The sequence below is a fragment of the Anopheles maculipalpis genome, chromosome 2RL, assembly GCF_943734695.1.
Source record: "Anopheles maculipalpis chromosome 2RL, idAnoMacuDA_375_x, whole genome shotgun sequence".
NCBI lineage: Eukaryota > Metazoa > Arthropoda > Insecta > Diptera > Culicidae > Anopheles > Anopheles maculipalpis.
The window spans coordinates 84056179-84081373 of NC_064871.1; the positions used below are offsets into that span (position 1 = coordinate 84056179).

General features: G+C 41.5%; 2 protein-coding genes across 2 annotated transcripts in view; one reads left to right on the forward strand and one right to left on the reverse strand.

Moving 5' to 3' along the window:
• Positions 1 to 25195, forward strand: part of LOC126567930 (condensin complex subunit 2) — a 299174-nt gene that overhangs the window by 28653 nt on the left and 245326 nt on the right. The window lies entirely within an intron of this gene.
• LOC126568021 (carboxylesterase 5A-like) lies at positions 14453 to 16482 on the reverse strand. Its single transcript, XM_050224417.1, has 4 exons — positions 16261 to 16482; positions 15928 to 16194; positions 14813 to 15849; positions 14453 to 14753 (listed from the first exon to the last, which is right to left on the reverse strand). Exons 1-4 carry the CDS (start codon positions 16480 to 16482, stop codon positions 14453 to 14455), a joined length of 1827 nt encoding a protein of 608 aa, XP_050080374.1.

Below are 25195 nucleotides of genomic sequence, written 5' to 3' on the forward strand. Positions count from 1 at the left end.
CCAACGTAGAGGTAGCGCCGACTCCAAGGTTTGTAGCTGTAACAACAGATACCACGACTTTGATCACATCATCCTCTGGTCATGTGTGGAGTTCGATGCGGCTAGATCCGAACTCTTAGTAGCCGGTCGGGCATCAGGAATTACCCCGGCGGTGCTGATGCGCGATCTCCTTTGACAGAAGGACTACGAATATGCGCGGATTCTGTTTGACTTCGCCAAAGAGATGGGAATCGTCCTTAGATCCCTTTTATTTGCTCAAAAAACAAAGGGGTTTTTCTTGGGAGTCAATTGCTAGTCTCCACGGAGCGAAACTCCAAAGAGGTGACAACCCCTTACCAGACATAGCGAGGACAACTTTAGAACCATACCTGGCAGCAATAAGATCCACAACCGAGCTCCCCCGGGATAAGGTGCACTTGAATTGAGGGAGAAGGAAATGTCTTCTCTCCAAATAGGATATAAGATTAATTAATTGTTGAGCTAGATATAAGATTAGGTTTTAAGGAATATGGCCTGGCCGACATTAAGAAATAAAAAATATATATAAATATCAACACAAGAAAGCTAGAGCTGTGATACTTAAAACAAAATAAAAATACAAACCAAAATTTGAAGCTCTCAAACCGAGTATGCCCGAAATAAGGCAAAATCTAAGGAGAAAGTACCTTGTAAAATTTGCGCTTTGTAAAAACGTGCGGAGACTACCATACTCCAAAGAGTCCTTGAGTTACCTTGACAAAAGAGTTTTAGAAATAATATTCAAGTCAAAATCTTTAGGTTTTAGTTGGTGCTTTTTGCCTCAAAAACCAATATTTTGGAACGATTGGAAGAATATACGTCTAATAGTAATACTCTGGCTCTACGTAAAAAACTGAATAAAACTCTCTCGGAATAGCAGTTTAAGCTAGCCAGCAGAACAACCATAGTTTAGTAATTTCAACAGAATAAATCGTCAACTTCCGATAACATCTTCTCTTCTCCAAATAATCCAACCATTTCTAATTAACCTTACACTCATTAGCCAGTTCTGGTTGTCTGGAAAAAAGTGTTTAAAATTATCGAGTGTTTTTTGTCCTATCACTATCAGGTTTCACAAAGCCAAACTCCAAAAATCTACCAATTTGCTGATGGATACTTTGCTCCAAACAAATTCCAGCACCCCAGCATTGTAATGGAAAGCGGAGCATCAGCGTCCACAATGACAGCTAAGTGTACTTCAAATTTACCTTTCGAACACTTTTTGGGCTCGATAAACGTAGGCTGCCATAGTTTTTGGCAGTTTGGCAAATGTTCGGTACAGTGTTTGTGAAGACTCTGTTACCTGGGCAGCATTGTACGTACTACCTACGATCGTGTAATGTACGATACTGTGGCAAATCACTCCCCAACAACGCCCAGCGGAAGGGAGTGGCCAAAAAAGCATAAAAGATCAATTTGACTAAAAGCACCGACGGAGGCATACGTAGCGGCACCGGTGCAGTGAGCATGAGGACGACCTTCTCCCGCCCGGGGAAGCGAAGTTTTTCGACAAACTTTTGCACAGAACAGTCCGCCGTGCCGTGCCAAAGTGGCGAAGGTTTCGAAGGCCTGCTTTTCTGCTGCACTGCTTCTAACTGGGGGGGGGGGGGGGGGGGGGGGTAAATTAACATTTCGGCTAATTTAATTACAAACTCAACGTAAGTGAGTCAGCTCAAACAGGAGCGTGGACCTTGGGTAAGGCTGGCGGCGAATCGCGGGAAGGAACGAAAAAGCTGTTATCCGTTAGGTGGGTATGGAAGCTGGTGAAGCCCAAAGTGCCAGGTGAAAATCTGATGTCCGTAGGGATCGTTTGGTAGGGATGGTTTGGTGTGCTGATACTGGCAAGCAAACAACAAAGCTCCATACGGGCTCCAAAAACTGCCCAAACACAAGTCAACGAACCATCCGACCGCGATGGATTCGGTTGCTAACTGTTCCTGCACAGGGCTTTATAAGGTTATGCTTTCTGAGTTGCAATAGGCCAAGTTCTACTTTTGCCTGTGTACATGCGATGACGGTCGCCCCAGTCCAATAGCAAGCTGATGCTGAAGGCAAAGATTTTCCTGCCGGGCCCGGTGACACTTTGAGAATGGACGGCGAAAAATGTGTGGTTCCTCTTATCCTCGTGTGGAGGGCAAAAATCTCTCCAACTAGTTGCAACCATTCCATTACAAACCATTGAGTGGAGGCCTTTATTCTGAAATCAGAAATACAACGTTGGCGCATGCATTTCAGCTACTCCTGATGCTTGTGCCAACAGGGAAGAATGGAAGAATTTCCATAAAATCTCAACCAAGCATCGCTAAGCAGTGGGGCATGTACGAAATACCATCGGAAGCGGTACCGCGCAGGGGCAGTTCGCCGAAAGTTTGCAGTGTGATAATTAATAAATGATTATTCATAGCGGTTCTGCCTGCATGGCCCTTTGGGAGTTTTTTTTTACCTTGGGAGGTTTTTAGGGAGTCTGGGAATAACTAATCCGTAGCAGCAGATGAAAGAAAAATCCTTTTATCGTGTGTGATGTTTAGTAATTTGCTTGAATTTTTGCTGAGAGGTCGACTGGTTTCGTTGTGTTTAATAATAGTAAACAAGGTTTAGAAAAGAAATCGTAGTTGCATAACTTTAGACTAACTTTTATGGTGTTGAACCCAAGTCGTATCAGGGCATTTTGGCTCTCATTTCTCCCAGTTTCAATACGTTCAGGGCTTTCCCTGCGAACTCGATCAAACATCAAACGTTTTCGATTTCACGCTGTTCTTCTCTCGGTGTTTTCACACAACGACTTTGTTAACTCCGATAACAGCTCACATATGTTAATGTGTCTGCAACAAGCGGTATTTTAGTGTCGAATGTGTCGATATTCACTGCTCAGATTTTACGGATTAAACTGTTCAATTTCTTCCATTTCATGCCAAATGAGAAACAAAATACGTCGTAGGAAATTCTTATATACAGTTCAGCAGGAAAATCTAAAAAAATATAAATGCCTAAAGGTATGCAACCCGCACAAAAACTGTTGCACTCAAAAGGTAGTACTGTTGAACGGAAAAATGGATGTCGAAATGAGTGCTTTTTTCAATACGTCAAATATTCTTCTGCAGCAATACGGCCTGGCCGTCCTTTATGAATAAAAAAAATTCTTCTGCGGTTGGATCAAAGTAAAAAAAAAAACAATTACAGCTCTGACAGCTTGTAATTTGTTGTTTCAATAGTCCGAAGTTTAAATCAATGCAAAATAATGGTATTTAAAATTGTGAATTTCTTATATCAACAAACTCATCCACCTCGATCCTTTTAGGTTTCGGTTTCTGTCCAGTCAAAATATGCGCTCTCGTTCAGCTATGTTATAGACCTGAATACTACTACTCAAATCTCAAATCAACTCAAATTTTAGATTTGGCATTTAAAAAAGAACAAGAAAGCAGTTGCCAAACGTATAGTTCAATCTTTACCGTTAATCAGTCATTGTACTCTATAATTATAACTTCACAAATATATTCCATAGCAAGTTTCCTCACCGCAAGACATCTCTTACTCATAGATGAGTAAGCATCAGCAACAATTCGTTCCTGGGGCAATGAAACTCATCCCTACACGTCCCACCAGCAAACGAGTGAACGATTTTCCACCTCATGTTCCATACGAATAATAAATTTGTCTGTGAATTAAATTTCATTCAAATTTATGGCCACACAGGAAATTATTATAATTGTACCATTGGATGCGACCTTAACTTCTGCACGCTGCCGACAAAACCAAACCCAATGCCAAGGTGCAGTGAGACGATTGTTAAATTTGCATTGCCGATGGTTCTCCCGCCGGTGAACGCATTTCGAATGTGTCGCAGCTGTGACCGTGAAAACCACAACTTTCACACACACGCACACACAATAGGCGCGTGACGACACCCTTGAACTTCTAACCGGAAAAGGAAAATTGCTGGTCGGTTTCTACACCACCAGTTCGGGAATTCGATTCGATGAAACTTTTCTTCACTCGATGCGCTCGGTGCAAATGCGGGCTGGTTTGAAAGTTTCCTTTTGCTCGTGGGCAAACTTTTGCTCACCCCCTTCGAGGTTATTCGCTTTTAATTTGTTTTATAATAATGCGTACATGAGCGGCATGCACCAAAGCGATTGTTTCTTGTTTAAAGGCGGTAGATGGTTGAAGCATCCATACGCGAGACGTTGTTTTGGTGATTAAAATTGCATGAAACGTTGTTTCCAGCTTGAGGATCGGTTGCAAATTTTACTTTACCTCCAACCACCTTTGGAAGGGAAAATACTGCTCACACTCATGCGGCTTCTGCTACGCGCCATTGTAATCCCTCGGTGTCGTAAAATTGGATGTGAACAAACGGCACGGCGCTAAAACTTTCTTCGTTCACAAGTCGGGAAGAATGTTAAGTAGACGGTAGAGGGCGCTACATTAACTTCGCAGACGGTAAGAATAAGATTTAAGCACGGGTAAGCATCCGCAACGCCGGTGGCAAACGGCTCACGGCCATATCTTTGCAACCGTTCAGGATCTATACGCCGTACCATGTTTGGTGTATGCACCAATAATCCCTCAGAGTTTATGTTTCACTTTCTACCATTTGAATATTTCCCAACATCGAAAGCGTTTGCGAACAGCCAAGTACTGGTACATTTTGGCCCGGACCTTTAGCCTGCCAGACGCTGAGAGTTGAAATAACTTCTACTTAACCTGTGTGTAGTTTTTTTTTCCTTCAGTAAAATAAACTAAACCCTTACCACCTTTTTTTGCACACAGTTTCGAGCAGCGACAAATCTTTATTTGTTGTATCCGTGCGACTCGGTACGTACGTAAGTGGTAAGTTTGAGAGTGAAAGTTTACGCTAATGCGTCGCGTAGTGAGAGTGGCCAAGAAAAATTACGCTGCAGGGAAAACGTGCGTGAAAAGGATTAGTTTTGGTTGAAGTGGCAAGGGCAAGATGCTAAATTTGAGCAAACATGCTTAAATAAACGACAAAAGTGAAGTGAAAAAATTAGATACACTTAATGAATGAATAAAAATAGAAATAGGCGACAGCGGCGCTACGGTAGGATCGGGGTTCAAATCCGCTCCGGACCATAACCCCGTAGTGACTATCCAACTACGTGGTGTCGGAGAATCTAGTAAGCCATTCGATGTCCGGCATGACCTAGAAAGTAAGGTGGTTAAGTCACAAAGAAGATTTAAGAGTTGAATAGAAATAAACAGTCAAATAAGAATATCTTCTCTAGATAAGCAATTTAAATACGTCAAAATGCACAGGATGTCATCTCTTCTACTGATCGCTGTGGATGATTTGTGGTTTGGACATAAAATTTACCATCAATTGAGGCAGCTTTTTTGTAAAATTTGTGTGTTTGAGAGGTGTCCGCTTGGTTATAAGACAGTTTTGAGGTTGTAGAACAACTTTGAACAGGTCAAGGCTTCTTCTTAGATTGTCTTGAGCGAAAATACTCATAAATTACACGTAGTTTCCGGAATTATGATGCATCAGTGAGAGACCAAAACATGTACTCCTATATTGAAAGGACGAGATTTAAAGACATACGTAGATTCAGGGACTCAGTACAAAATTAGCCGAGAAAAACGTCTGAGGTGTTAAACAGTCCCAGCCGTCTGTACTAAGTCTTAAAAGTCTTATGAGGCTTTCTTTTAAATTTTTTATTTTTCAGGGAGACTAAATGTGTTCTTCGTAGCATCTTACTTTTTGTCAATATTTCTGTATTTGAACGCTAAATATATACGCTAAATATCAACGGGCCGATGTAGACGACAGCTTTGCCGGTATTCAAAAGGCAGGAGAAATTTGGTATATTAATGATGGCTCAGGGCATAAAATTATGCGATTAAAATACCAATCAATGATTTTTGTAGAATTCTAATCATATATTTTTACATTTTTTATTACAAACATTTGTTGTATAAATTTCAAAACTTGGATTTCATTAAGATGAATATCGTCTCTAGGTAAATGGGACCTATCAGTGCTGATTTTATCAACAGAATCAGCAAAAGAAAATAAAAATTTCTCATTTGTTTGACATTGTTCCAATTGAAACACACTCAAAAATAAAAGGATTCTTTCCTGGAAATTGTATTGAATGTGATTTGGACAATTGTCTTGAGCCTAGCACTAGCTATAAAAAAACGTAAGAAAAGCGTAGTAAACTTAGACTAAAAAAGACAAACTTAAGAGAAAAAACTTCCATCTTACATTTGTGGCGTCACAAAAGCTCACAACGAAAGATGTTAAGCAAGTCAAGTAGACGATAAAACAACCTAACAAACACAATTAGCTCAAGTACTGTACACTCAAGCTTAAGCCGAACCCATTACGCAACTCTACTTCTTGAAGGCATTGAAGGTTCCGCTACCCTTGCCTCCAATCGAACTTCCAGTTCAATTAGCAAATGAAGTCAGGCCCAGTTCGCCGAAGAATGTGTGCGTTGTGCAAAGTGTTGGCAAACTTCCCTTCCGTGCCACGAAAACATTCTTCTACTTACAACAGCATACACCGCGTAGGTCCACCAACCACCATCACTAAACGACCACAAGTCAATCAGTCCATGGGGTTAATAAAATGAAATTACAACCACAACAGCAAATTACGTTCCAGGCGCTTCCAATCCGGGCAAATGAGCAGATTTTGTCAAATATTTACCTTTTCCCAACCGCCACGTCGGAAAGCTTACGCTCATGCAGAGGAGTGATTTTTTCCTTCTTCTATTGGGTGTACCTTCCTTTGCTCTGGTGTCCTACAGCAACCGGGAAACGGTTGTCCTTTGCCGGCACGCTGGTACGGGAATCGTTAAATCGTTTTGGACACCCGGGTATCGTCACCGGGGCGACCCTCGAGTTAGGCCAGAGCGACGTTCCACGTCAAAGTCAACATCATCATCGTCGGTCTCGACGTCGATGTCTCATCCAGCATGGGCAAACACTCCACAAGACTGGGGCGATAGGTTCGGAATCGGAGTGAGTGTGTGTGTTTTTTTTTGCTCTGCCACTCATCAAAACTCGACTACTTCTAGCACTACAGAAGGTCGCCAGTCGCCTTCGATGGATAAAAGCCAATGTACTTCCGAAGGTTGCATATTAAGTGGAGTTGCCGTTCAGCAATGGTTGACAGAAGGTAGTGCATGAGAGAAAATGGGGGAAAAAAGGTTGCCAGAGACAGGACGAGATATTGAAAGTTTTCCTTTCATTTTCATCCGGCAGATTGACGAAGTGTAACCAACAAGCCGAGATTTATCGGTGTGCCTTATGCTACGATGCTGCTGCGGCTCCGGAGCCTCGAACCAAGTGATCTGGTCGTGTCTGGTGGTAATAAAATCGGTTGACAAATATTGAAGGAATAACCACACGGAAGAATCTAACCTGAGCGAAAGCTGTCGTGAGCCATCTAGTTGGAGCATAGTTTATGAGCAATTTGGTACTCGCGGGATGATGGATATGCATACCAAAAATTATTTAAACCTGATATAATGGTAGAACTCATTTTATCAGAAAGAAAACTAATTATTAAAATGAAGGACTTCGAGAAAAAAGTATAAATGTATGCAATTATACTGCTTACGCTTGTCCGTTAAGAAACAGTTTCAAATAATTAATCAAAATAAACTAAAAGAAGCAAAAAACAGTGCTCAATGAGAGCAGAAGATATTATAGACGTATCAATTCAACATTCTGCACTTCATCTCTCAATGTATCTCACAACAAACCAATCGCATATTGTACGTTACAAACACTCTCTTCACCCCTGCAAGGACCTTGATTAATTCTTCAAAACTCATCTAATCCGGTTAGCTCGTTCTCGAGACCAAGCAAGATAACGATTGCCGCACGACGACGGCTCATCTCACTCGATTCACTGCAGCCAATTGAACCCACAACAAAGCACACGCGAGCGAAGTAGCCACTTGGACCGCAAAGGTTTGCAAGCGTTCCAAAACTCTAGGAACTGCCCTCTCAACGCGAACATCATCATTTGTTTCAAGCTCAAGTGGGTTTTCACTGTCGAATGTAGTTGAATGCACGGATGAGTTTCCGCCATACCGGGTGTGTGTGTGTGCGTGGTTGGTTGGGTGAAAATTTTTAATTAATAAAGCAAGTATTCCATGTGCTCTAGCCACTACACTCTTCTTCCTTTTTTGTTTCTTCCCCTCCATTCCAGATTCGTTTGATCGAGCCACCGACATGCTACAGACCGCGGAAAAGCATCAGTTTCACTCAGCTCGTTCGGAGAATGCCTGGACAAAGGTTGTGGTTTCGCTCCGGATTAACGATTCCGTTTGGCGCAAATGTTGATGGACGATGAGCGATGCAGCAGCACGACGAGCAATCCGCAAAACCCTTCGCGTCCGGCGGGTGGAAAAGTTTCGGATCGATTCAACCACATGCGCGCACAATGGACACACACAAACACACACATTCTGCTGAGAGTCGCCACAGACTTCCGGTGCCAAAAATTTCGCAGCCTACGGAATGGCTTTGCTGGCCGGTTTTCGGTTGCCTTCGACAGCGGCTGTGATGCAACCGGATGGAAGGATGCCGCGCAATGCAACGCTTGACTCGGTGCAAACGGCGTAAATCTCATCGCCATGCAGCCACCCGAAACCTACGAAGGATGGAACTCAAAGGAGGGGACTAGTTGGGGAGGACTTTGTTTGGCTTATGGCTTCGGTTGTTTTTCAAGAAGAGTTGTGTGGCTAGATGGAGGAGTCGTTGCATGCATCAGTGTGGCGCTCCCGGCCCAGCATTGTACGGTTCAATGCTTTTTAATAGGGAAAATGTGTACAGGATGGAAGCGTAAAGTTTGGCCTGAATTTATGCATATTTTCGATGTAACTGTGCGTTTTAGCTCTGTGCTACAAAAAGAAGTGTATACGAGCTGTTGAAGATATATTTAAAAAATAGTGGCTTGAAAGCAATCATATCTTTTAACGCACAACTTGTTTTAAAAAATATTACATAAATAGAATTGAGAAAAAAATTAACAAATAAAAAAGAAAAAGTCTTTCATTTGGATGATTAATAACATTTGATTTTTGATGACTTAAAACAAGATTTGAAACAAGCAAAACATAATATTAGTAAAATCAGATTTATGATATATTTATGATATGTTAAGCTTTTTTGATGGCCTTGTAGATTAAGCAAAAAAGAAGACGAAAAAGAAGAAGAATCCATGAATTAGTAAAGCATGACGCCTAACAGGTTAGGCGAAATAAAATTATTTTTAATTATGTTTTCAAATTAAACCAACAAACAACCCAACTCTATAGCCAATAATGATATTTGGATTAAAAAGCAAAAAATTACTAAGCATAAAATTCAAAACCAGTAGCAACATTATCCTTCAACAGCGACCCACAATCCATGATAAACTTTAAACTACAATTTTAACTCCAATAAATCCCATTCGCTCACGAATGATAAAACGTTAGCCTGCGGTGCGTAAGGCCAGCATTCATTTTTTGACAATTTCAATCGCCGAACTTGTCGTCCAGCGAACCGAAAAAACGCAGTTCCCGTTCCCGTCGGTTAGGCCCCAGCGGAAGACAGCTTCACAGCTCGTTTGGCAAGCAAGCGGTACGTACGCCTGTTTCTTTTATTTATTCTAGCTTCCTTGCCCGCGCAACACACACTGCCACCACCCACCGGAATGGTCCGGATTTTGGACCTTTTTTCTTGTGCGTGCGTTCCTGCTTATGCTCTTATAAAGCTTCGAGAGTGTTTTTTGGCAACCGTTTTTAGAAATGATCCGAATGCATTGCAATCCTGCAAGCGCAAGGTAGAAACAGGGGGGATGAAATTTACAGCAGAAAAAATGTATATCTATCCAAAAAGTCAAGCGCAATTGGAGCAGAAGCAGAAGTTGGGCGCACCGGAGTGTTGAGAAAAGGATCCCAAAAAAAAAAATAAGAAAAAAGTAAAAACACAAAAAAATGCTTCAGCAAAAAGGGCCAACTGCACGCCGATTGTGCATCCGATGAAAAGCGTAAAAAATATACGGTTTCCTATCATAACAGGGTGAAATATGGGCAAATTTTTATGTTACACTATTTCTTTGCCTGCCGCTGCCTTTTTGTGGTTGAATAAATTGGTCGAATTTCGAAAAGTCCTACCGCAAGGCGGTTCGGCTGGCTGGATCGTATGTTCAACCTTCACTCCTTTTTGGTTGATTGAAAAGTGGGCGGTCCGGAAATGGGACTGGAAGTGTGGCTGGCGGATGTGCCGAGTGCTGTTCGTCTGTGGTTTTTTCCGGGGTGTGCCGAGTTGGACACAGGGTGTCAAGCTTTACATGTGCAGATCGTTGGTGCAACAACGGTTGCATCGATGGAGAAGATTAATTGGAAGAGAACAAAAATCCCGGTAGATTTCGTAAAGCGGGAAATGTTGAAGCAGGACGATCGAACACTTCAATAAAGTAGTCACAATAAAGTGTTATTATTTGGAAGTGATACAACATGTGTTAGTAAACATCGTGTTGGGTGTGTTTGATGGTGAAGAAAGTTAGATTTCTTAGATTAGATTTCTGTCTAACGCCGTATAAGTAGATATTAAAGAACTTTCCATTAGTTATTGCATAGTTTTAGGCTTTAAGAAATAAATTCGTTTTAAAATCATTTAAACTCGACAATTTTTGTCGCTCTCTCGTTCACAATTGCTATCGATTGGCTTACTCTAGACCTGCTGATACCACCCAGTTGAATAGTCAATCTTCACTAAGGGGGAACAGTCCGGATGGGATATGAACTCCGGTCCTGACATGTGAAGACCAGTGCATCTGTCGCTTCTACCACCGGGCCTCCTCTATTTCCTTAGTGTATTATAGGAAAATAGTTGCTATGAGGTTTATGAAAAATTTCTTTATAATTTATATAATTTATTCCAGAAATTTCATAATAAAATAAAGCTCATAAGAATCATCTTGTTCCCTATGTAAATGCAGCATAAGTTTCGTTTTCTTGAAACGTAATCAAACCATGAACATAACGAGTTTGACAGTAATCTTTTCCCCCGATGGCATTCATTTTGTTGGTGGACCTACGCCATTTCCTGCTTGACCAGTACACAACTTATGAAAAAAAAGGATAGAAATCGCTCCTACTTTCTACCTCAAACATGCTACCATTACCTTCCGCACACGCAAAAAAAAGGAAAACAAAAGAAAAGCGATACATAATGCCCACTATCTAGGGCACGCGTATTTTTCTTCCACTAATCTAGCAAACGCCATTTTGGCACGCTACAAAGATAATCTGTGGGTCATTTTTTGTTTGCTCCATTGCCCACTGTCCATCTCCAAGGCCTGGTAACGCTGATTTTATGAGGGAGAACGGGGGAATCAAGCCTACGCGCAGGATTTTTGCTTCGAATCGGTGTTCACTTCTACTGCTGCCACGATAAAAATGATAATGACACCGAGGGGAAAAAAAACGTTGCAACGATAATTAAAGAGCCGGGTAGGATAAACAGCGACGATGGACACACGGATGGACAGCCGGATTTGTGACTCAACCGGCTGGGTGGGTGGCGAGGTCCGGATAAAACGTGCGGGAATTGAGTTGCTACTGGGGATAACTGTTTGACGCATGTTCGAGCTAAAGATTTTAAGTTCGTTGAACAAAGTGATGATTTAAAAAATATAAATTTAAATTGTTAACTAGTTTCTTCTTGTTTGGTGACTATGATAAATTTTTTAAGATAAAGGGCCTTAAATTTATATGAAAAATAACGAAGATAATAAACAGTAAATAAACGTCAATTTGATAACTCTTTAGAGGACCTCGGTATGCTGGTACTTTATTCAAAATTGTTAGTTTCTAAATTTTCTTTTCAAATTTACATCTTCAAAGAAGTTAAAGAGGCTTCAGAGAATTGTGTAAAAGAATGGAATACTTATTGACAATATGGAAGTGAACCTTCATTATTAATTGTAAATAAATGGAATACTTATTTTATCTTGTCTACAGTGTTCAATTAAACTCAAGAATCTATGAATCGTCAAGGGAAACTAAAAGTTTTGGTGCATTTTGCGTAGAAGTTGTCAGAATACTTTATGTTGAGGATCATCATTATTTGTAAACCTAAAAGATCATCGAAAAGGCTCAATTATGAGAAGAGAGAAAACCTTTAAAGTTTTGGCTCTATGAACAATGCGTTGATTCGTTTTTGTTTTAAAAATTTATCCAAGCATAAATTATAAAAACCAAATTAGTAAGAATCTTCAATAGTTCTCAAACTATGAACCTCTGTTTCTGGAACCAAAATATTTTTAAGATCCAGAAATTACGCATTTCAATTACAATCTTCATTTAGTAAGTAATAGCAATAAAGAACCGAATTATAAAGAACCGAATATATTACATTGTATCATATAGACCCACAAAAGTTTAATGACTCTTAAGGGAAATTTTCAATACTGCCTATTATCAAAAAAAAGTAGCAATACGGCTACTTTCGGCTACGGCTACAGCCGTTCTATCGGAATAAAAAAATATTGAAAAAGTTAAATTTTCTGTCATATTATAAGTGATAAATTGGTAGGGTTTTGTAAGATTCTTATTGCTGCCTTTATGGATATTGAAGCGTTTCCTATTGTTTTAGCTAAACTGCATGTTCAATATACAAGGCTATAATATCACAAGTGACCTCTTTCACGTGTTTCAAAGCATAAGAAAGGTTGGCAGAATGAGAAATCACCCTGCTGGTACTTAATAAGATATATCGTTAAATTCAAGAGCTCTATCAACCTCACCCACGAAACCTCACGTATGCAGAATGCTACCGGAACCACTCTATGAGGAAGATTTCACCGGAAATCAATGAATATTTTAATCCATTTTGAGTTTTCCTCTGCCAACGTACCGGAATGTTTATAATTATTGCACAGCAACGGAAGAAGCTTCTATCAGCCTAGTGTAGGTACGTCACGAATGCTGCACGGTACGCATATTCTCTTGTGCCGGCAAAATACGTTCCTTTGAAAGTACCTGAAAGTACCAATCCATTCCATTTGCGTACTTCAATCCGTACGCAAGAGATGTACCGCATCCGATAAGAATGGTAAGAGCATTCATATTTTATCGATGCCTTCGTAAGATTTGAACCGAAAAACGGGAAGCAACCGAATCGACAACGAGCTTGTGTAACGAATCATCGAAATTCTGTTCGCCCAAATGCAACGAACGAATAAAAAAAAACGAAGAGTTTCCTTTTTTTCAAAATATTCACCACCCGGGTGGAAAACTTTAAACCAGACGCATACACACAGACACAGACAAACAGGAGAAAAGAAGTTCCATTTGAAAACGTCGGGCGTATTGTTACAGAAAATAAACTCAAGAGGCCTCTTTGGCTTCAGCTTACGGTAATGCAGTTCGGATTGGGAAGGTGGAGGGAGGAAAACATTTCCAGAATTAGTGTTTGAATAAGGTAACGGACTTTGTGAAGAATGGAGAAGGATTTCTTTCGTTTTAAGTAGAAGAATTTTCGGGCAGGGCGTTTTCTTTGCCACTTCCATCCGTTTTCAGATCTCTATCTATCTCGGTCGAGAAGGGAGAAACACGTAGATAAGGCAACGAACTCCTACAAATAACGCCCCTGCCTACCAACGTTGGTTGGATTGAGTTCGTGAAGTGGTAGAAGATAAGAATGGAAAACATTGTGACCTGAAGTGAGATCGAACGCTGCCACACCGGATGACAGGGAAAAGGTGAATTTGCAGTTACTGATTTCATTCCCTCCGGACGAGTAGCTAAGGCTTCTCGTCGGGATTTTCCCGGGAGGAATTTCAAGCTTTCTTGTCAAATCTGCAAATGGCCAAGGCAGCAAAAATGTCCATCCGAATGATTGTAAGGTTTGGAATTAAAGAACCGGATCCTGAACAGTGGGAGCATTCCGGCGCGATGCAAAGATGTAGATGATTTTTTTTCTTATCATTCTTCCCGTTGAGAATAGTAAATGGATGAGAGAGAGTAGACACAAAAAAAAAGGGAAATGTAAAATTCAGCTTCATCCACGTGAGCTGGAGGAAGCTTGGAGGCATTCTTGCCTCGAATCCAATTCCTTCGGGATGGCGTACTCTGCCATTATGCATTCGTGTCTATCAAGCCAAAGTTTTTGGTCGTGATCGCAGTAGAATATGATGGAGAAATGTATTTCCAGCGATAGGGCTGATAATGGAAAGAAGGATACGCTCTTCTTGGATGGAAGGAAGGAGGAGCTTACCTAACAAAAGAACTACAATTTTCTTAAGTAATAAATAGATAATTTTTATCGGCTTAAGATGTACAGGTCTGTAAGCATAAATGAGCTAATCTTTAACTCGCTCCCTGCCTTGCGGTCTACAGTGTGTAGAGCGCTATTACTTCGATACTTTAAATTATTACTTGACACCTATTCCATCCCCAACCTAAGTCATATTACTTTTTATGTCTTCATTCAGTATCTCGAAGTAGTCATCATTATTTCGCTCCACTATCATCCCACCGTATTGCTCCGCCAGAAGCTCCAGCTTTGAGACGGCATCACAATGTGCGTGGTACAAACATTCGTACACAATGTGCCAGATCAGGGCATAGAGATTACGCTGGTCATCGGTTTGGCGCATTGTGAACTCTTCATCGATGTTAAGATAATTGGTACGATTTTCCACATCTCTGTAAGGTGTCCAGACAATATCCGAGAGTTTGCTACGTTTCGGCGTTGGATTTCTAGAAAAGAAGATTTCTTGCAATACGGTTCAACTTCTACAGTGAGTGGTTAGGCTTACCCATACTTAACAAAGTTCGCAATCAACTCCACGGTTCTTTTGTGTACTGATAGCTCTCGCCGATACTCTATCCGGTTAGCTAACGCTTCGCGCAGATTATACGGACTAAATATGTATCCCAGCTCATCACCATGCAACGCACCGTACTTATCCGTCTCTACATACTTTGCGTATATCTTCTTCTTATACTCTCCAAATTTCCCATCAAACTCAAAGCGCATATAGTACAGCTGATCCTCATCCATTCGCCTCGCAAGCTCGTTCAGTAACCGTCTGATTGGGTAGAAAATGTTTGCCATATTTGCCATCTTCTGGTAGAACTGTTGTTTCGTCGGTTCAAGTCCTTGTATTACCGCCCATTTGCCAACGTTATCCAGGATGTCACCAACCTGTTGCCTGACAGTCGGATGACGCCTGTTTAGATAGTTTGTGCTCATCCAAAAGTCAAACACATGCGGCAGAAGTAGCTCAAATTCGGTCTTTGTCTCACTAATAATGATCGGAATTTGCGGTGGAGTTCGCACGTGCACCATCTCATGGGGAGGGCTAGGAAAGTAGGCACCAGCTTCCGAGGTACGATTGTCGAGCGTTGGAATAAAACACACGTAAAACATGCTGGAGAATGCAAACGTGTGACGAAGTTTACGATCCGCGATAAAGAATCTTTCAAACGGTAGTTCACGAAGTTCGCCGAGTGTGGTGGCATCTATATCGTGTATGTAATTATCCAGACATCGACTGTAATCGTACAGAATAGCCCACGGTGCCAGCATGGATCCGCTCAGCACGATCAAACTGTGGAAAAGACCACGAGCCTGCTCGTGGTACAGTTGATGGGTTACTGAGGCACCACCGGCACTATGACCCATAAGTGTTACACGCTCAGGATCGCCACCAAAATGGTGCACATTACGGTGGACCCATTGCAGAGCGGCAAGCTGATCTCTCAGTCCATAGTTGCCAGTAATGTTTTGGCTCTCGTGCTTTAAGAATCCAAAAACTCCTAAACGATAGTTAAGGGTGATGACGATCAACTCCTAAAAGGAATAATGTCCAGAGTGGTTAGGAACTTTCTAAAATCTGCAAGATGGAACTATGCATTTATACACACACACATTTTCCATAAGTAGGTCCACCCCGTGAACTTCTCCTGATCCAGCAACAAAGCTTCCACCATGTATAAACACCAACACCGGAAACTTTGCAGGATGTGCATCAGTGAGCTGCGAGTCTGCCTCTTGTACCGGTGCAAATACGTTCAAAAAGAGACAATCTTCATTGCCCACTATACCATCCTGTCGGTTGATGTTTTGAAACTGTGGACAAACACTCCCGTACGCTGTGTAGTTTGCGCGTCCCTCGGGATCTTGCTGGGTTGGGTTCTGATTATCAAGTGAAGCTTACGTTAGTATGCACACAATTGCTCACAGCCTGATAACGACACTTACGGCAAACCTTAACTCTCCAACGGGAGGCTTGGCATAGCGCAGTCCCAAGAAGGCACAGTACGGTACATCGTTGAACGTTCTGTTGTAGACACCTTCGCCGGTTGCGTGTTTGCTAAACCGAATCGAACACGGAGCACTGTGTTCTTCAGCCACTTCCGAAGGAACCGACACAGCTAGATCGAGTGTGAAGCTCACGATCAGTAGTAGCACCCGGCTGTTCATCACTTCCGTTTGAGGATGCGCACTCCTCAGTAAAACCGCCCTTCAAACGTAAAAGGCACCGCACCACACTCAGCGGAGGTTCTTTCGTAACTGTTGATTACCAGCATGGCGTCATGGCTTATATGCGCATAATCTTAATGCTTTTGGCTGCTTCAATGCTAGCGTAGACATGTGTGAGAAATGTCTGCCACAATTGAGCCCAGTGACGCTTCGTAGCGATTGATAAGACATCAATACTAGTACTGCAGTGTTTACGCAAGGTCAATGTTACAAGGGTGGAAGCATCTCCATGAACGACGAGACACATGTGCGCCATTACACGGAACGGATGCTAAACTATGTTAGATCACTATGGTACAATCGAACAGAAGTGGATTTGCTTCTCATATGTCAGAGAGAAACTGCTTTGAATGTGAGAAAGATGGTGTAGTGTTACGATCTTGAGGCGGAGAGTATTTAGTTGTTCTGAACGAAGCTGACGAATAGGTACTCTGAATCAAATTTTAATCAAATAGATAATGCACAACAACACAGACGATCAGGATTATTCTTACCCGCGAGCAGCGTATTCGAATCGAAAGAGGTGCGACTGAGACTGGACCAGGAGCTCAGCAAGATGTCAGCCAGGATTACCATACCATTCTTGAAGACCTCAACTATATACTGTTGCGGTGACTGTGACTTTCACGAAATAACTCGTCAGACAGAAGGTCACCGTTCATAGCTGAAAGACTCTCATTACGGTGAGCCACCGTAATGAGCCCAAGCCAAGTTGTAACAGCGCGACGTCATGACGAATCGCCCAATGGCGAAAGGCTCGAGGAAGTTTTAGGCGGAAAAATCGGTCAGTTACCAGTCAGTTTTCCTCCTCATTTAATTTTAACTTAACTTGAACTTTGACAATGAAGCTAATTTTGACCGTTCTTTGTTCGAGTCACCCCATAGTGAATGATCGCAGTTTCGGAGGCTGTACTGAGTGTGTTTGATAGTGTTCCGGTTAAGTACAATGTCGTTTTGTGTCGCACCATCTGAAGCGGTTTTGGTTTTATGTCTATTCATAACTATGACGACAATGTCGTCTATCTAAGATCTATCTACCCACTAACTACTTCGACGTGCGAGCAAATGTGCGACCCAATTCTAAATGTTTATTTTGTATCATTCAGCGCAATGGAGGAACAAAACTTCCCGCTGCTTTCGTCACCGCAGGCCATAGAAAACCCATTACTTTCGAATGACTGTTTCACTGTTCTTGCGCCCCATTTTGCAGAACGTTAGAACTCCAACCATTCGCAACTGGTTTTTGCTCAAGTGATGAATTTTGGGCCTGGCAGTACGACGGACACTCTTTTGCACAACGAACGAAGCAAACCAAACCAAAACCGGAAGAGAAAAACTGCACCGAAAACATCAAAGCATTATAATTGTGTTTTCGCATAAATTAATTATGAATGGAAAAGGAAAACTTTCTCGTAGTGTTTGTGTGTGTGTGTGATTTGGTTCTTTTCCTTTTCACTTACTTGGTTTGAGAGCTTGGCGTACCCGACACAGAGTTTCTTTCTTCCACGATTCAGAATTGCTGCTGCATTAAAACGTAATTTGTTTACGTAGCCGGTGGAAGGTAAATTTAAGCTTGACTGATTGTTTTTTTTTCTTCTGCTTGATGTTTTCCTTTAACGAGGCAGTTTAAAAGTGTTAAAGATGATGTTGAAAGTTTTTCGGGAGGGTGTAGGTGGAAAATTTTCTTAATTATCCACACAAAACCACACACGGAAAGTTGGAAGAAAAATTGAAGTCTCTGAACTCCCGAAAGGCTTATCAGGTGATAATGTTTCTTGTGTTCCGTGTTAGGGAATTGATTCTATAATACTTTAATAAGTTGTTTGACGTTTATTCATGACTTTAAGGCTTCCCGTAGCAGGACGTTCTTTAACCACAATATAGTGCTCCGTTGTCGGGAGCAAATACTATGTGCAATAGACCTTTAAAGTATGCACCACGGAGGTATTTGATCGTAAGAGTGTTGGAGTGCAAGAAAATTCCTTCCACATTCTAGTGCAATAGGTCATTAATTTTCTGTCAGTTTTTTTTCCTGGGCTGCACCCTTTATAGAAGCATCAGCTACTTTCACCGTGTCAAGGTGAAAAAGGAAAAACTTCAGTACTTGTCACATTTCTCTGTGTCTTCCACTCTGTTAGTACGAGCATCTGTCGGCTTCAATGCAGCATCGTTGTTCTTGGAAAGGCACAATTATTTAGCAAACACATCCACCAATCCACCGGCACCAATGGGAAAACGGGACATTCCTGAGCATTCTACGCCATTCCATTTATTCGTTTGGACGATTCAATCAGAACTACAAGGTGCAGTAATAGTGAGCGAACGATGGGACAGTAACAAAAAAAAAAAGGAGATCTTTTCCTCAACCGGATGCCCTCCAGTTTCTTTGTGTACTGTGTAGTGTAGACAAAACCTCGTCCAAAAACGGAACGGGAAATGGATCTAAAATGTCATGTTTACTGCTCGCACTCCAGAAGTCGGATGTCCTCCCGTTACTTTCCCGGGTACGCTCGCTGAAAAATGGACAGCGTATGTATCCTCACAGACGGGCGTCCAGTGCGCTATCGGACATTGTACTAGTCGCCCCCCTTGTCTGCCAGCCCAGCCCAGTGACAATTTAAGCTGCTCAGGCTCTGGGTATACATCCGAGCTTTTCAGACAGGCTGCAAATTTGTTACACGAGTCTCTAATGGGCTTTTCCGAGGAAAAATATACACTTTCAAGATTCGTAGGGACTGTTGGCGTTGCCGAAGAGAGATTCATTAATCAAACAGTGTCCATTAATAAACGGAATTTGCGTGGTGATGTTGTTTCCGGCAAGGGATTTTTGTTGTTGTCTGTTTCTCTGGCAGGAAAAATCTTATGTTCCGCTTCCAGGAGGCCTGCCTCGCTAAGTGCTGTTTGTCAGATTCCATCTTGCAGTTCGCTTTATCTGGAACTTCATTTGTTTCGTCGCTTCCTTTTATTTATCTCAGAAAGAGAATTATTTATTACCTAACACAAATAATCCTTGGGTAAAAGTTGTTAAGTAAATGAGATTATAAAATCGGCAAAGGATTACAAATATTAAACTTGCATCAATAAACGATTATAAACATCCTAATTCTGGATCGCTTCGAAGGTGCAGGAACCGATGAATATGAAATCGATAGTTTTCGTAACTTCATAAACAAACGATCCAACCGTTACGGAAGGCGGGCAGAATGTCAGAGCAGAAAGAACCATCTGCACCGGCAGTAAACTTCATGGAAAACACATTATCCGTAAGCGGGAAAGCCCGTTAAAACTTCAACCACCCATAAGTAATCGCTTGCATTAAAACGGAAGTTCGATAGTTGGGTTCAAATGGTGTCCTAGGTTTCCTGGACAGATTTTTGGCCCTGTGGAATCACCAGAAAAGGAAGTCCACGAATGTCGATAAGCCAGAATCCAATATGGAGTGGGGCATAATTCAAAAATAATGGTTTTAATTCAATCGGATTTGATATACGAAGGTTATTTCCGTATCTGGTCAGAACCGGGCGCAGATGTTGACGTGATCTTTGGTGATTGGTAGAAGTAGTTTTTGCTTTTACATTTTCAAACGTTGCGATAAGTACGATTATGCACCTTTAGGTCAATAGATCCGTTGCTTTCGATTCAGAACTAGTGTTCTCGATCTGTTGCGATGCTTTTTTTACAGAAAGACGTGTATAAAATAGGTTTATCGAAAGAAATTATCGTCAAGTTATGAAAATTGCATACTTTCAGGCTTCAAGATAATCTCCAAGTGCTTCATATATTTAAAAATTGCTTCGCAGTTGTATGCTTACGATGAAATGCCATGCTAAAATGATCACAAAATACTTTAACGAACTTGTTGTATGATAATTGGTTCTTCTTGGTACATGTTTAGCCTAAAACAACTCTTTTATTTGGAAAACTGATATTTCGTTTCTCTTTTAGCGTGAGTTTAGAAAGCGAGTTAAAACATCGAAAGAATTCGTGCAACCTGTCTCGCATCTCACTTTTCACGTGATTCATTGCATTTTTCCTTCCGCCCTGTTACGCCTTCAGCTGAGGTATTCCCCCGGAACGCTCCATCCCCTGCACACGGCCAAACCAAGAAGATCTTAATCCTTTGCCACATCCGATTGCCATTTCTTACAAAATGCGAAACAATTCCTTCTGGCTGTACTGGTTGTCGGGTCTGGGCTTTGAGCCATTGTGTTCCATCGGATTACAGCATCAGATGCCGAGGCATCCGTGAGCCGGATTCCAGCGTTTTTTGTTTTTGTATCTACCATGCGAGGAAAAGTGTTGGTGGCAAAAGCGTGTAGCGTGAGGCAACGGGTGAGATAAATTCTAGACAAATTTGCATAACTTCATTAAATGCAACCAGGCACAGCAGGAGTGGGAAGTGTGAGCTGGTGTATGCGCCTTGAAATGGGGAGTTTTTGAACTTGTTCACTATACGGCCGGATTTACTGCAGTGTATGCGCGGCGAGGCGGAGCAAAACGGCGTGGCGGAGTAAATCGGCAATGGGAATGACAAAACGGCATGCATATTCATAACTTTTACAATTCATACCCGGTGCCAGTTTTTCCATGTTTTTGTTCTCGTGCTTGTTTTTTTGTGTCTTGCACCATTCTTTTTCTATCTTTTTCGACTTCGTTTCGTTTGTTCGTGGCATGGTTTTTAGTCGCTGAATTCGTTGCGTTTGGTTGTGTGAATGTGTCGCGGTGTTGGCCGTTATTCATTCATTTGTTGGACGGGTTTCATGCAAAACCCACGTCACAAGTATTTTTGTAAGCTTTTTAATCAGTTTTTCATTACGAGCTTAGCCGTAGCTTTTAAGCGGGGTGGAAAGTAAGAAATGGATGCTGTGAGCGAGGTTTTCTTTTGAAATACTGTATCTTATTGTTGAAGGATCTTACCTTACCACTCTGTTTGTTAAGCGAGAGGGCTGTTGATACCGAAAACACTTGGTGCGCTCGTCTGTTCCTGGCTGTTTAAAACTCCATGTTAACTCTCTACACACAACTTTTGTGTATTTTCTCTTAGGTTTGATAATGCTTGAGAAAAAAAGTAATTGACATTATGACACTCGTACATGCGTTTCCGTAAGGTTGTAAAGTAAATGGCGCAAGGAAGCTGAACTAATGAACCATGAACAAGTTTTAATTCTGAAGGAGCAAATCAAAGTTGTAGAATTTTTGCTGCTGCAGCAACTTTAAAGAGTAAATTAAGATAAATTGGAACTACTTAATAGTTCGATGGTACTGGCAACAAAGGTGCAAGTCTTCATAGAGCAGGACTGGCATACAAATCCCAGCCGGACCGTACCGTCATATTGAGAAAGGACTGACCATCCACTAACATGGTATTATTGACATCTAGTGAGCCATTTGATGGCCGACGTCACCTAGCAGGTCGTTAAGCCGGTAAGAAGAAGAATATAATTGAAAATTTTAAGTCCTTTTTTGCCAAAAATCTAAACCCAAAAAAATCTGATTTTTAAGACAACCGGCATTGGTTATTGGATGGATATTCGGCACAAAGACGAAATGTAGATTAAAAATTGCAAACTGTTCAAGAAAACTTTACCCAAGCAGTACAACATACAACTGCTACACTTCAATCATCACTCAAAAACTCTCCTCCAAGCACCTTTCAAGACATAATTCTTCTCTGAGCAAATTCTGGTTATTCTTCATTATGATACAAGACTTCACGATGCCAGCTTAACCGTGTGACGTTCCACATCCAATTTGATGGCAAGATAAAGAATGGAAAAATTATACACCGAAATAAACTCATCCAGCCGCTTCACACGCTTCGTGGCCGCAACATTATTAACAGTCTGGCACGTAACTCACACTTCGCTCAGCAAAGTGTCGCACAAAACTGCGCTAGACAAACAATCTGTCAAGTTTCTCAGATTAGCAGACAACGTTACTGTTCGTCTTAGGCAAGCAGCAACGCCGCACACGCGCGCGCGCCAATTTGTATTTAAATTTGCATGTGGTTCGGTAGAATTCTTCCACAGCAGCTAGAGAAGCTTTAAATGCTCGAAAGATATTCCTGGGGAAAATTTTACCCATCACTTAAGCTAATCAAGATGAACTTGTTTCAGGAAGACAGCACACTAAATTGGTCTTCCAAAAAGTGTGCACAGCTGTTACCAATTGCTTGCTCATCTCCATATTTCTCTGCGGGGCATACATTTATGCTTTTGCCTACGGAGCGGATATCCAATCGATAGGTTAGCTAGCCGCAGGTGACTTAGTACCCTCGAAAACTCAATTCTTTCACTTGCAACCGTTTGACCAGAGCAGTGGATCAGTTTTCCGGTGGGTTTCCCCCGATTGAGGAACATTCCACTGACTATGACAAAACCCAGCGCCATCATCATCATCTTCATCTGGCTGCAAAATGGATCGTAGGCATTAAATTTGCATACATTTTACGATAAATTGAATTCAACCTTCACACATATTGTGCAACTCTAGGCTGTAAAGGCGATCGTGCAGAACTGTTAGACTAGTTCGTTTTGCGTGTGCGTGTGTGTGCAAGTAAAAACGGGAAGCAAAATTCACCAGTAGCAAAATATTGACACACATACTCGATGTTCCGGTACGATTTCTCGTCGACACTGCCACCAAGCTTTTGCCGTATTTCCATAATTGAATTGGGCAAGAAATTGACTGCCTTGATGAGGGCAAGAAAACGATGACTTGCAAACACCTGGATGGCGAACACCAATCAATAAAATTCACTCCAGCGCTCACACACACACAAACACACTCTCACATTTTGGAGTCTGTCGGTGACCTAGTTTAAAAATGGGCGCGATATAGAAAATGCGTAGTGGCAACGTCATCTGTGCGCATCGTTTTGGGACTTTCCGGCATGCTGGAAACACTTTAATTAACAAGCACGCCCTCTAGTGCTCATCGGCGGAAATGTAGTGATGGTTAGTAAATTGAAGTAGTACCCCAGTAGTAGCTGCAAATGTTGGCATGATTCTGATTGGAGCAGAAACACGAATCTCCTGTTTTTAGTTGGTAGCATCGTTGCCGTTGTTTTATCGTCAAAACAACACAGGAAACACCCTGGAAACAATTCGCAACTTTCTAACGAACCCTAGCGACCTGCGCTACATGCTCGGTGAGTAAGGTACTAGTTTTTCACAAAAACTCTTCCTAAAGACCTGCAACCATCCAGCAACCAGTGCGGCAGATCTTTCAGGGTTTGTTGGAGAGTGTTTCGAACACCCATAGTTAGCAGTTTGTTTGAGAGCTTTTTGCACTTCGTTCATTGCAAAGCATGTGCGCTCCACCGTGCTCCACTGCTTCGCTGTTTTGGGTATGGAAAAGGGTGGCTTTTTTATGTGTATGTTACTTTCACCATAAAAGCTTTAGTAGCAGCTGAGAAAACTGTGTCAGACTATGGGGTATGGGGAGGAGCTTCACATTACACTCCACATTTTCAACTACGAAAACATGGGATTGAGTTCCCGTTTGAGTTTCATATTTTGTATCATTCGGATTTTCGTGGGGAGTTGGAAGGTTTGCCGACCGTGTCCAGAAAGCGAAACGGGGTGCGGTACACCATGATGATGAGGTGGCGAATTTTGGGTGAATAGTTCCGGATCGTTTGTATGCAAGAAGACACGTTGACTGAAGCACAAATCGCTCCAAGTGAAGAAGTTACTTGTTTGGCCGGTCTTCGTTGGGTGGACGACGAAAAGGCAGGTCCTGCAAGTGATATGTTATTTGTTACTGGTGGCTGTGCAACTAGAAAAGTTTGCTGTTTTCTTCAATCCTGATGGCACAGGTAACGAGGCAGATGGATGTGAACGGGTTTGAATTTTAGGTTTTGTTCAACTTTTTTGTTTTATAATTTTCCCTTTGAATAGTTTGAGGATTTCATTATTATTCTTATCGTAAGTTTGATAGGCTGCTAAATTAAAGCAGAGAGTCATTAAGTTCAAGTATAAGAATAAGGCACTATTGAACAATATATTGATACTTGATTGATAAACAAAATCTGGAGGATGCTTTAGCAATTGCGGCTTGTTCTAAGAAAACGTTCATGACAATTTAATAAAGTTAGTTTTTGAGAATTACTCAGGTAAATTACCTATTTGGTGCCAGCATGATATGTCCCTCCGGAGCTTTTAACAAGTTTGAAGTTGAGTTTGCGTATTCTGATGGGTTTTTAAGGCCAGAGGTAAGATGCGTTTATCGTCTGAAGTACAAAAACTTGAGTAAAAGAACACAAGATAAAAATTTTAGGAAGAAGTCGTTGATTATTCACTAAGAGCAGCAAATGGGGTTTGACTTTTGGAATCACAATCGAAAACGCACTTTTTCGGTTGGGTCGTATACTTTGGTTGATTGAATGTATTGGAATAAGAATTAACTTATAAGAAGACTGCTTATTCAGCTATGGGAGAAAATGTGCAAAATTTCTGAAGCTGAATCTGAGTGTAAGCAAACTACGCAGATTCTTGGGTCTCCGAAAATGTCAAATTGTCTTCAAAGACTGAACTCTTGTTTCGCCATAGAGATGCTGGACATTTTTTAAAAAGACGTCTCTTGAAATGTGGAAAAGATCGGTTTTATCGATGGCAGAGACGACAAATATTGTGTCCTCAAAACTTGAGCA

Excerpts from the sequence above, each read along its gene's own strand:
- LOC126568021 (XM_050224417.1), bottom strand. The coding sequence starts at position 16,482 with ATGAACAGCCGGGTGCTACTACTGATCGTGAGCTTCACACTCGATCTA. Across the intron at positions 16,195-16,260 it reads TTGGAGAGTTAAGGTTTGCC|AACCCAACCCAGCAAGATCC; the intron begins GTAAGTGTCGTT and ends CTTGATAATCAG. Across the intron at positions 15,850-15,927 it reads TGGACCTACTTATGGAAAAT|GAGTTGATCGTCATCACCCT; the intron begins GTGTGTGTGTAT and ends TATTCCTTTTAG.